Here is a 12,520-nt window from a genome sequence, read left to right as displayed (position 1 = left end):
TGAGAGAGTTAAGCTTATCGAGCACTCGCTTTCACTACTTTTGTTCCTCCGAAAATAATAGAGCACCCGCTTCCGGTGCTCTTATTCCTCCAGAGATGATGGAGTTAAGCTCCCGGAGCACCCGCTTATAGTGCTCCTGTTCCTCCGAAGAAGATGAGGAAGTTAAGCTCCTCCAACATCCGCTTCCGGTGCTCTTTGTTCTTCCAAAGATGAGGGAGTCAAGCTCCTCGAGCATCCGCTTCCAATGCTCCTGTTCCTCCATAGAGGCAGCGGCGATGCGCGGTACACTCTCGATCACGCAGGAGCAGCGCGTCACATCGTACTGTCATAAGCTTGGCAAAGATAAATTTGGCAGGCGTGATCCCGTTCTCAATCATGGAGGCGTACATATGCATGGCACCGCCCCAGTCTTCAATCTCCGATTTTATTTGCTGCCCCGACTTCTTCATTATCTAGTTCGAGGTCACTTGCTCTCCTTCATCATCTAATGCCCATCTTAAATAAAAAATATTATATTTTTTAAATTAGAAAAAGAAGTTTATGACTTTTAAGCTTCTTTTGGGAAGCCCACCCGTGATATCTGCCCCATATGATTTTTATGGAAGCTTGGGGGCTAAGTTACTTCCATGATTGGATATCTTCGCTTGGCCTTTTTTTCCGAGTGCAAAATGTTTAGGGCCCAACTATGCTACCAAAATGACGCTTGGAGGCTTGTGACGGCGAACGTGTGTCACATCGATTCGTGAATTGAACCAATTATCTCATGCCGCATGGCATGTGACCTTTTGGTATTGTGGTTAGTCTCCATAAAATTATGACAATAGCTTTTCCCATAATTAATACCTCCTCTCCCGCCTTTCCATTTAAAACCATCGGCCCCCCATTGGGCTGAAGTATTCCGCCGTGCCTCTCTGTTTTTTTTTTCAAATACAAACAGGGCTGAAAGCCTGATTAAAAAGAAAAGCTACAAAGTTACATCCTCATATCTTTGCCTCGTGCCTGTTTGGTAGGCACAACAGAGACGAAATAAAGCCTTATTTCCTCATTTTATGCCTCTAAACATCATTTTTCTTTGACAAAATAGGGTGATACTTTGAAAGAAATGAGTAGGAGAAAATGTACAATTCTATTCCATCATTTTAGTAGAATAACTTACACCATAAAACCAGAGGTATCCTCTCCAATTACTTTATTACCCTTATCCACTACTATGTAGATGTATAAAAAATAAAGAAGCAATTTCATCTCTGTCATAAAAAAATCTAAATTATTGTGAAATTTAATAGACAATAAATGCTTGCACGTATCCTTTGCACCTACTCGTCCAACCACATACATAAAACTTTATTCTGCAGAATAAATTTTCTTTCTCTCTAAACTTATTCGGATAAGTTTTTTTTTTGTTCCTTTGAAATATAGTTTGCAATCAAATATTATCTTAAGCTTCGTGGGTAAGACTACAAGTGAATTAGATTGAGTCACTTCTGATTTAACTGAACTATTTCAAACAAAAAAGAAAAATTGTTGAATTGAAGCTTTCGGCATTTCTTTTCATACGCTACATTTGTAACTTCTTATCTATTGATCACCTCTTATGTAAATACTCTTTGATTTCTAATAAAGACTAGGTGGCTCTTTTTGCCTTCCTTATCATTATATATACATTTGTGTGTGTAATCTGATAGAAGATATTGATGCTTTACTGTTTTCATGACACTTGTAATTGCAACTCTTTTCATGGTGGGATGAGATACAACATTCATTGTTGATGATACATTACAGTGCAATCATACATCGAGATGTATGGAAAAAATAAAAGCTTTTTAGTCATGCTTATGTGTATTGCACATTAGAGAGAGAGAGAGAGAGCATTGGATGGAGATGACAAAAAGGTTAAATCTTTCCTTTCTTCTCCTTTTCTAAGACCAAATCTTGTACTTTTCCTCCATTATAAATATTACAATATTCTATCAATTTCGTATGCCAAACAAATGGAAAATCTCTCTTGCTTGTGTTCTCATCGTTATTATAATATTTTAATAAAATTTTATAGCTTTTTGGGGCAAATATGGTACCCAATATCCATTTAATCATTATCATCATATTTGTTGCTCTACGGATCAAGGCATGATCCCAGTATACATAGATGCGCATTAAGTAGATCGGTATGCTCTCTCTACAAGCAAGTGCTATGAAAATTAGATCAACCCACTATAATGTTCTCGAATGATCTCGGCCAAGAATAACAAATGTTTGGCCAATCGTGCAAGAACTACAGTCTTTAAACTTGCAAATTATGAGTCAAGGTTAGGCCTTCATGCCACTTATCTTTCTCCTAATTTTTTGAATTTTCTGGTTCTAAAGGGCATTATAAGGATAAATGAGTACATATACGATAGAATTACATCAATCAGATAAAGTGTAGAGATGCTTTCTTAGTTGCCAAAGAAAAGAAGTAATCACATAAAAACGAGACCTACGATGTTGTTTGATTCAGAGTGTTGGATTCAGAATGTTGTTTTATTCTTGAGAATTGAATCCTAGGATCCAAGACACATGCTTTTATATTAATTGATGTGTATGGGTTTTTGTCGAGTGGCAAAATTAGTGACCTTGTATTGTAATTTATTTATTAAAAAATAAAGATAAATAGGAAAGACAAGCGGAAGTTGAACCCCTTGTTCTTCATATTTCCTTCCTGTTGATCATGAGCTTCTATCTTTTTCACATGGGAGTTTTATGAAGCCTTGTTGCTCCATGTAACTTGGCTCGTGCCCTAACGAAACTTTGACTCACACTCAATGTGGAGTTCTAAAATAATCAATTTCTGCAGAACCTAAAATAATCAATTTCTGTAATGGCAGCCTCCCCTCAACCCTCTCCAGGTTCCAATGAGTGCAGTCCAATTAATTCTGTATGCACAACTAATTCCTACTGACATCATACAGAGTTTGAGCCTGAAGAGAGTGAGTTTACTGAAATGAAATTCAAGAAAGATGAATATACTGAAAATGGTTCTTGTAGAACCCTAAACGATGGAGTGCTCAGCTGCTGCCTTTCCAAGCTAGTCAGGCAGGGATGGGATCAAATCATCCTGAATTCCTCAGCTTAGAACCGTTTAGGTTTAACAGTTAATGGTTCCTTTATAAGCTCTCCACGAGCCAACTTAAAATTCATTTCTTGAGATGCGAGCATGTATGAACATTGATTTAGTTCCTAAGTCACAATGATGATATCCAACACAAAGGAATTTCTAGATGAACTAACTAATTGAGTGGGTTCTACCAGGATAGTATTGTTGAATCTGATAAAAACCCTGAAAGCACATCAAGTAGGATTGCCGTCTACATTTTCTTCCAAGAAATTAAATGAAGGTCTGACATCATGCAATTTAACAATCACTTCTCAATATCAGGATGATCAAGATCCATTTTTTCATTAATATTTCCTTCTGTTTTCCAGCTCTAGACAAAGCACAAATACACAAATCTGCTTACATGATAATATTTTTCCCGACTCATACCTCTTGAAAATTCTATAGGCAATTGTTGCAGACAATCTAAGATGCAGAGGCTAAAGAATCAATTGAAAGACCACATAACCTAGATTTTTCAAAAGTTTCATATACGGATCATGCACATACAAGCAAATCAATTGAAATATCAAATCCTTAGCTGCTGGCATGCATCACTCGTAAGTTCACAACAAAAAGCTTTCCACCTAATGATGGTTCATATGATAAAATATTATAGAAAAAGAACAGAAACAAAGTCATGTAGTTGGCCACTGTCTGAAGAATGAATGGTTTGCATCAAACACTCCAGATGGAGGAAGACGGTCATCCTAGCTTTTGATGTATCAATATGCTTGGCTGCTTGCTGATTTTAGTTTTTAGCAGTAAAGGCTTCCACAATGCAAAGATCGCGGCAACAGATGTCCTAATCTGAAAAATAAGGGGGGAAAAAACACCCACAGCAGCACAATTTAGACAATCGCTTTCACTGATCAAAAACTCAAGCCTGTCAATCATCTAAGGAACTAAGCTGCATCAACTCTATTGAAAAGTTTCTAGATTCGTAGTATGAATGCCAATGTTTTACTTGATGGTGCTTCCGGTGACTTGTTAAACCCACATCAGATGGAGTTAATAATTTTTTCCTCTGCTGTCCTGAGCTTCTTGAGATTGATCCTAATTCCAAGTATTCCTGTCATTAACAAAACAGATAACAAGTAACTAATTGCTGCAAAATTTTAGGAGAAAATAACTCAGAAATAAAACATGTAAAAAAAAGAGTTGGGCATGATTATGAGAAAAGGCGTATTAATATGAACTTAACAAATGAAAGAAATTTTACTCGGAGCGTGCTAATATCAAAGTATTTGTTCATTTGCAATCATGAAGTTGATCTTTGCTTCACCACAAGATCATCAGCAGAGTAATAATCTGCAATAAGCCGATACATATAAGATGGATTATGCCCTCCCCTGTAAAAATAAGGGACAAAAAGTCAGGAATGTCAACCTGATGAACCACAACGCCTTAATAAAATTTAGGATGTTTTATGTTAAACAAATGAAATAAAAAGGAAATGTAGTCACCAGCAGTTATTATTTTAACCAAAAAACACCTATCCTTCTTCCTTTGATTTTAGTTGAAAATATTTAAAAATATCAACTCAGACTGCCTGTAAACAGTATGACAATAATCAACCCCTTTAATAGAAATAAATAGGATGGAATAGATGACAATGAGGAGCACAAAATAAGGTGAGATGCAAACAACAGCCAAAGAGAGGTCCTTACAGAAGGACTTTATAGTAAAAATGATTCTACTGAGAGAAAAAGAAAAAGAAAGGGACAAACTCAAGGATCCGTATGGTGCAACACAAAACCTTCTTCAATGATGGAAGTATCTGAGATCTCAGAAAAAAGACAAAATATCTGATAGGAATTTCAAACCATACCAAGACACCATGTTGTCCGGTTACAGAAAACAAGGCAGAAAAGGTGGTGCTAGGAATTATAAAAATTATGATGGCTAAGAATTTCTGATTTAGGCATTTAGAAGAGGTATGATCCCAACAACTAGTTTCTTCAAGGTAATTTATCCCTTGGCAGTGGTCCATAGTGGTGCTATAACAAAAGCACAGATCACAAAAATCATACTTAAGCAGAAGATAATATTAATAGAAATCCGAGCTAAGAGAATAGCCTTTTCACGACGTGTTTAAAAGTGACCTAGGTTTCTTAATAACCCAAGCAATGAATCTCAAAATGGACATTCAAAATCTTTCCTAATACACAAAATTAAATCAAACTGCCCCTGTCCAAAATTAATTTTTAATGACTTTAAAGACTCCAAACCATATATACGCCTAAAGTAGGACTTTGCACAACAATCATGCTAAAATAGGACTCCAAAACCAGAAATAAACACTACCTAAATAAAAGATTCCAAAGTACAATGCAATCAGAAGTAGACTAATTTATGCCATGATTAAATGATAGAAATCCAACCAAGATCATAAAACTCTGTGCAATGTTTTGTTCGAATTTGCCATGATAGGATAGCATATACATCTGTGGAGCAGAGATCAGAGACCTAAAAATATGGATTAGAGTTGGGTCCACAATATCGTACAGAGGTTTAAGCTTGACATGACTCACGAGTGGATGGGGAAAATAACTCATATAACCAATCCCAAATGGATATTTCTCGTTTGTTAGGTAACTATACACATGATAACAGTGGTCACTAGCTATAAATTAGTTTATCTGTCATGTAATTATGGTCATTATAACCTCTTATCCTTTGGGAGGATGTACCCTTCATTCTCTTAATGAATTTGGGCTGTGGCTGATTTCCTCTCAAAAAAAAAAAAGAAAGAAAGAAATATAGTCATTATAATAGTAACCTTGCCTTGTTGTATGAAACCAGTATATTATTATTAGTTAAGGGAATTTAATGACACCTCAATGATATGCTATTTTGGTATTGACATTTGATAGAGTTGTGCATACAGGATAAAAGATGCTCTGGGAATTTATAGAACAAGTTAACATGCTTTACAGTTCTCGTTTATAAAAATTTACAAAGTTGAGAAAAAAAGGGGATCATATTTCCTAGTTTTCTCCACCAGCATGCAAAATTAGAAAAAAGAAAAAAGAAAAAAGTACAGGAAAAGAGCTTACGTATCAGTAATGAAAAGGCTGACAAGCTTTGGAGGCACATAGTCAAATGCTGGATTAACAACATGAAGAAGAGGTGACCCACCATGACTACCAAAATCCATACAATCTGAAAACTCCCCAAAATCCACCAAATCAGATGGAGATTTGAGATCATTCAGCAGAACCTCTGGATTATGTGGGTATAAGGGACACAACTGCCATGAAGACAATGGACAAATAAATAACAAAAGGATGTAACTCTGGCACAACATATCTAATGTGCTGGAAAAGCATAGATGTCACGAATAATAACTTTCCAGGAAAAAGGCAAAAATTAAAACAGTTCCAGCAAGAAGGAAACAAAAGAAATGATGATCTAGTCATATAACATGTGTAATTTTTACTTGGTAATTATATAATTATGTAATTGAACATATGTAATTGAAGTGAATGAATTAGTCACAAAATTGTAGCTCTGATTTACTTTCATCAGGAAATTTTCTCTAAAATTCAAGAAGCTTTCTGTAGTCGACTCCAAACTTCAAGAAAGAGTAGTTAGATGTGCTCCGCGAGGTTCATGTTGTGTGGTGTAATCCACTTCCTACAGAATTGAGATTTTAAGAATCTCAAGTGTGGTTGTTCTCTTTTAATAAGAGTGTCTGCCCGAGGATGTATGAAAGGACTTCTCAAAGTGCATTTACTACATGAAATATTTCAGAGTAAAATTTATCGAACTGTTTCCATACTTTTCTTTCCTTTTTTCTTGTAAAATCAATGTCTGCAGTACTTAAGTTACCACTCACAATTTACCAACCAGATATCAATATAATGTAACACCAGATACTGGCTTATTCCACCTATTACAGAAAGTTCATGTGAATAATAATAAAAGCGGCTGCAGTAGAAATGACACCAACTCTAGCAGTAGTATAGTCTGATCAGAAAAAGGACAAAGAAACCTATTACAGAGGATACCTACTACATTATATTCCACCTTTGATGACTTACCATAAAGTACTATACATGAACTCAATATAAAAATTTTGACCAGCAACGTATAATGTTGAAATGTTTTGATATAGCACAACACATTGCAAATGCTGTCCAAAGCAGGTGCAATTACTGAGCCAGAACAATCATTACATTGCATAAAGTACCAAATGAAGATAACTAACCTTGTGACTACCAGCAACCACAACAAATGGGACAGCATGCCTTTGCGCAGCAAGTGCAACCATATTTATGCCTACTGGTGCAACAACTCCGCCATTTGCCATGATTGCATGAGCTCCGACTATCACCTATATATTGAAGTATTCGAGCTATGTAAGAAAATAAATGAGTTTCCACATTAACAAGAAAAGGGTTGTCCAATCTACCATGTTCACTCGGGAAATCATGGCAAAAACTGCAGAATCAGTTATAACAGTGGTTTGTATGCCTTTTCCAACCAGCTCTTTTGCAAGAACATGCCCCTGATACCTGATTTGCAACCATGATATCAATGGAGCCATAACAGAATATTTCAGGAAAAAATCATAATGATTCACAAACTAAACTACTCAAGGCAATTGGCTTGCTGTCTAAAATCATATAGGAAAGACGTTCCCTTGTGTATTAAAATAGAATGATCAAGGTGTGGTGTACAAACCTTGGAGCACCCTCAGCAACAAATACCCGAAAAGATCGATTTTTCTCTTTTGCTGCACAAAGGAATTCCTTGACTGTTCTTGAACGGCCCAAAGTTAAAATGACCTCACTAACAGGAAGAAAAAAAATCATGGTCACACAAATTAACTCAAGCACCAATATTCCGGGGCAATATGGGGGCATCTGGACACATACAGCTGTTGAAAAAAATTCAATCACTAAAAAATAAGCATATAAGAATGCAAGTGTAAGATAAAGGCAGGGTAGCACCAACCAGTCTGGTACACCAAGGCCAACTTGAGATAACACAATGCGAATGTAACAAGAACAATACACAATAACATACTTAAAAATAATCACCATTTTAGATTTTACTGCCAAACTTCAAGTTCCATAGGTTTAAAAAACAACTATCATTTTTCTTCATAACATGAATCAAAAAATATTCATTATATATTTTCAATAACTCACTTCATGTAGTTATTATATTTCAAGTGTGTGAAGAAGGTCCATGATGTCTAACGAACAAAATTATTTATTTCGAAACAATGTCACAACAAAAAATCTAATAGATGGTAAAATGTTGTTGTTAGTGATTTTATTATCACACTAGATGACTTGAACTTTGCACATTTAACAAAATGCAGTCCCTAAAAAATTAGTGTTTGAAATCTTCCAACCACACACAAATCAAATACAAAGCATAAAGTTGTTTGGTCAGTGCATCACTAAAAATGACAACAAAATGATGCACTCATTTTTTACCAAATTAATTTAATTTAATTTTCAGGGACTGATTGTGACTGCAAAGCTTCAAACCATGGTGAAGCTATAACATGGACCTCAATATTCTTCCATGTATTCACTGCTATTGAAAGGAGTAAGTAAAATGTTTGCACAATAATTCTGTTAACCTTCAGAATTCTTACTGATTTATATAAAATATACATGCTTACATATCACAGTAATGGAGATATGGATGCACGGCAATGTCCCCATTCTGTTATGCCACACACACACACAGAGACATACATATATATATGTACATACATATGTACATATGACAAGGAATAGAACTTGTTATATTTTAATATAAATTACCAACACTTAAGCATGTGACAACATATACCAAAACAATAAACAAAATTAAATCAAAATGTCCATCGCAATAATAAAACCTGGTTCCCTAATCACTGAAATAGGTATACTTGTAAATTCATGATTTACCGCCAGAGAGGGGGGCAACACACACACACACACACACACACACACACACACAGAGAGAGAGAGAGAGAGAGAGAGAGAGAGAGAGAGAGATGATACTTTTGGTGAATATGCTCCACTGCTTGTTCAGAAACTTGTTCATGGCAGGTATCGATGTCTTGAATCAGTTCGTTGATAGCTTCAATGACATCATGCTTTAGCTTCCGGCTCCTCAAGTTCTTATCTGCTGCTGTGGGAGAAATAGATCATACAGAATTCAAAATCTGAAGTATGTTCATATTTTTATAACCTATCATTATCAAATTTTAGACAGCTAACTTCTTGACAACCAAAACCTCATGCACAGAGGTGACTAGTTAACATTTAAGAAAACAAGTCTATTGAAGGAAAATCAATTCAAAGGTAATGAATTAAAGCCTAAAAAATAGATTAGAGAGATACATTTGCTTTTTCCTTCAGAATCGCCCCATGAAGAAGGAGGCTGAGGAGTAACAGCAGACCCAGGTATGTCTCCAAGAAGGGTTTGCAAAGAAGGGGCACGAAGGGTGCTTCTGGCAGCAGCAGCAAGAGCTGCAGCAGATAATGCTGGGCGATCTTCATATTGACCCTCATCATCATCATCACTACCAGCAGATAGGCCCAGTCCCTCAATTGCAGTTGCAGTTGAAGAAAGATCTTCCTCTCTGATGATATGCAAAACACGCCTCACAATGTTCCCCACAGCAAGCTCTATGAAACCCATTCAAATGCAAGTGCATCATTATTCCTCGGAAGCTTTAGATAATGATTGTCTGTCAGTTTAAGTAAAGACACAACTAAAGAAGACTACACAAACTATTTCATATAAGAGAATGGGTGGGAGCCTGCCCATTGATCCCACAACATATTTTCTAGGAGTGTGAAGGAAGCATGCTAAATTGCATAGTGGGCTTTGTTGAGACCCAAACCATGGCACTGTAATCACAAAATATACCTACATACTGATTTCAGATCATGCCTCTTATGTTTTTGACTATCAGATATTTTGATTGTCAGATATGAAATACAAATTGTGTATTTCAAGTGCATCATTCGAATTATGAAATTCTTTCCCCTCACAAATGGGTTCTTCAGTGCATGAATGATAGCATAGGTTGTTCTAACAAAAATGTTGTTTTAAGGAGAAGGCTCATCAGTAGAAAAGATTAACTAAAAGGAGACAAGGGCAGTACTCTATGTCATGAGACTCCAATGTTGAGCACAAATTCTTGACCTCCAAACTAAGTCAATTGATCTTTGTGTTTGTCATCTTTTCTCCCCTCAATATAAAATTCAGATAAATATGAGTTACTTTCCCACTTCAAACCTATAATTTTCAGTTTTTTTTTTGAGAAAAAGAATTCTCAACATGACTCAAGCCTTTATGTATGAAAAATCTGAAGTTCGATAATTAGGAATTAGTACAAATGAAGAAATAGAAGAGAATAGGAAGACATGAGAAGGCATGGAAGTTCCACCCCAAAATAACTTACAAAAAACACCCTAAAAATCTCATCTTATAATAATCAACATTTTTTAACCCAAAAAATGATGTATAAGATATGTGCTGCAAAACTTCTAATCCTAAAAAGGATCCTCAAGGCTTCAGCCAAAAAAAACAAGGACTCAGAATCGATCTAAAGCGACACTATGTTTAAAATACAGATTTTCCTATATATTACCTTGACTACTTAGGTTGTACATAACCAATCTAGAAATGTTTAAAATCCTCAAAAACACAAAATGAAGCCCAAAATTTTAAAAGATAAACAAAAAAACTAAAACTGCTGACTCCATTCAGCCTGTGGTTTAATAGATATAATCTCAAGTGGTACCATTGACTATTTGCAGATGTGATAAAGATTTCTTTTATATTTTCAGATCAATCTATTTCCTTATAGGCTTCACATTCTGAGGACCAACCTCCTTCAACTAAGACAAATGACAGCGGACTAAGCTCATATTCCCAAAGTCCAAGAACTAAACACTAGAAGCATCGCTCAACCCATCCACTTCCTAGATGCCAACACCACAAAGTGTGTCTTTTCATCTCAAGAAAAAGCTAATTTTCCCCTTCTCATTTCTTGTCTATTCCTTCTTCTTTTTTCGGGATACAAATACATCATCCTTATCACTGTTCATATCATCAGTTATATATCACCTGCAATAACTTAGTTAAAGAATAATTTCTAATGCCAATAGAATATTGAAATAATGTATTGCACTAAATGGTTAGCATATTAAATGGAAGTTGATTCCATTAGAACAGAATATTTTACAACTAACTCTTATACCTTACAAGTTAGCAACCAAACCATGTGATTGCTAGGAATTTTTTCAGTGAAGATCGACAGAAATAACGAAAATATCGTAAACAATCAACTGCTTTCAACTATCTGCGTTGAATTAAAAGAAAAACAAGCAAGCTCCTTAATTTATAGCGGTAGGTACACTTGGTCCCCCAGTTCTACATCGATATGCAAAAAAGAAAGGATTTTGATAGAGCGGAAAAATATCTAAGGAAGGAAGGCCCACCGACAGGGTTTGCGGCGATAAGCTGCTCGCCGACGGCCTTAACGGCATCGATCAGCGCCCCCGCCTGGTTCGTTTGTCGCATCCTCTGATGCGAGATCACCGACCGGAGCAGCTCCGCCGTATGCCGCGCGCTCGCGTGCGACCCCTCGATCTTCCTGCATCCCAAACAACACCAGATCAAATAACTGAAATAAGAAAGCCACGGAGTAGAATTAGGAGTGGGAGAGGGGGAGATTACCGTCTCTTGAGCTTGAGAACGAAATCATTGACGAGGGCCTGGACGTCCGGCATGGCTCCGGGAATTGATCACCGAGTATCACAAACTGATCGAGAGAAGATCGAGAACTCCAAACCTAGCTAGGGTTTTGAGATTTTTTGAGAAACGGAGAAGAGAGGAGAGAGAGGGGACAATAGAGCCAACAAAGGGGCCGGCCAAGGGTGAAAGTATATCTGGAAACGGATCCCACCGATTCAAACAGCTGCTTCAACACGAACAAGAGGGGCAATTAAGAAGAGCCTCGATCGAGCGAGATCATCGGAACTTCTCAAACCGTCCGATTCAAAATACACCGAGCCATATCGAGAGCAGGCCGGCACAATTCCACCTCTCTGTTGGAAAAATTGGTACGAGCAAAAGAGAGAGATAGACGGAGAGAAAGAGGAAGGAAGAAACAGGGAGAGGGAAGAGGTTGGCTGAAGGAGGTCGGAGGAGGGCAGCAGAGAGTCAGAAACGGGCGCAGAGGAGCGGAGGAATGGCTCACTCCTTCGGTTCCCCTGTTTGAGTCCCGAATTAAAAATAATTTAAAAAAAAAACCTGGATGCTTATATATTTTAAAACTTTTAAATGAAGCCGATGAAAATTATATCAAATGCCCAAATCATATTGTTGCCTTGTTGGACAACAGATATGAATTCCGATGCC

At 36.6% G+C, this 12,520-nt stretch overlaps 1 protein-coding gene across 4 annotated transcripts; it reads right to left on the bottom strand.

The window, feature by feature from the left end:
- Positions 1–3,650: 3,650 nt before the first annotated feature.
- Positions 3,651–12,411, bottom strand: LOC103707304 (uncharacterized). Of its 4 annotated transcripts, none has more exons than XR_016398850.1 (11): positions 11,837–12,396; positions 11,599–11,753; positions 9,487–9,774; positions 9,145–9,274; positions 7,823–7,930; positions 7,551–7,653; positions 7,347–7,472; positions 6,193–6,386; positions 4,356–4,485; positions 4,101–4,205; positions 3,651–3,943 (listed from the first exon to the last, which is right to left on the bottom strand). XR_016398850.1 is itself a non-coding variant. In XM_089928119.1 (10 exons), the coding sequence occupies exons 1-9, from the start codon at positions 11,887–11,889 to the stop codon at positions 4,395–4,397; spliced, it is 1,248 nt and encodes a 415-aa protein (XP_089784245.1). In that variant the 5' UTR covers positions 11,890–12,411; the 3' UTR covers positions 3,651–4,205; positions 4,356–4,394. The 4 variants fall into 4 exon arrangements, 2 of the variants coding, with proteins under 2 accessions (XP_089784245.1, XP_089784246.1); XR_016398851.1 differs by having other exon boundaries at positions 3,714–3,943; positions 4,338–4,485; XM_089928119.1 differs by having other exon boundaries at positions 3,651–4,205; positions 11,837–12,411.
- Between the last annotated feature and the right edge of the window lie 109 nt (positions 12,412–12,520).

Source organism: Phoenix dactylifera, chromosome 17 (genome assembly GCF_051530095.1).
Source record: "Phoenix dactylifera cultivar Ajwa chromosome 17, Ajwa_hap1_PhDact_Kaust_v1.1, whole genome shotgun sequence".
In the NCBI taxonomy this organism is placed as follows: domain Eukaryota; kingdom Viridiplantae; phylum Streptophyta; class Magnoliopsida; order Arecales; family Arecaceae; genus Phoenix; species Phoenix dactylifera.
Note: the sequence above shows the minus strand (reverse complement) of the source record. Positions and strands in the feature narration are given on the sequence as shown.

What these genes read in the sequence shown, in the direction of transcription:
- LOC103707304 (XM_089928119.1), bottom strand. Translation starts at nt 11,889, where the DNA reads ATGCCGGACGTCCAGGCCCTCGTCAATGATTTCGTTCTCAAGCTCAAG. An exon ending in TATCGCCGCAAACCCTGTCG is followed by an intron (nt 9,775 to 11,598) that starts GTGGGCCTTCCT and finishes TGGGTTTCATAG; the next exon opens with AGCTTGCTGTGGGGAACATT. An exon ending in GTTGCTGAGGGTGCTCCAAG is followed by an intron (nt 7,654 to 7,822) that starts GTTTGTACACCA and finishes GTTGCAAATCAG; the next exon opens with GTATCAGGGGCATGTTCTTG.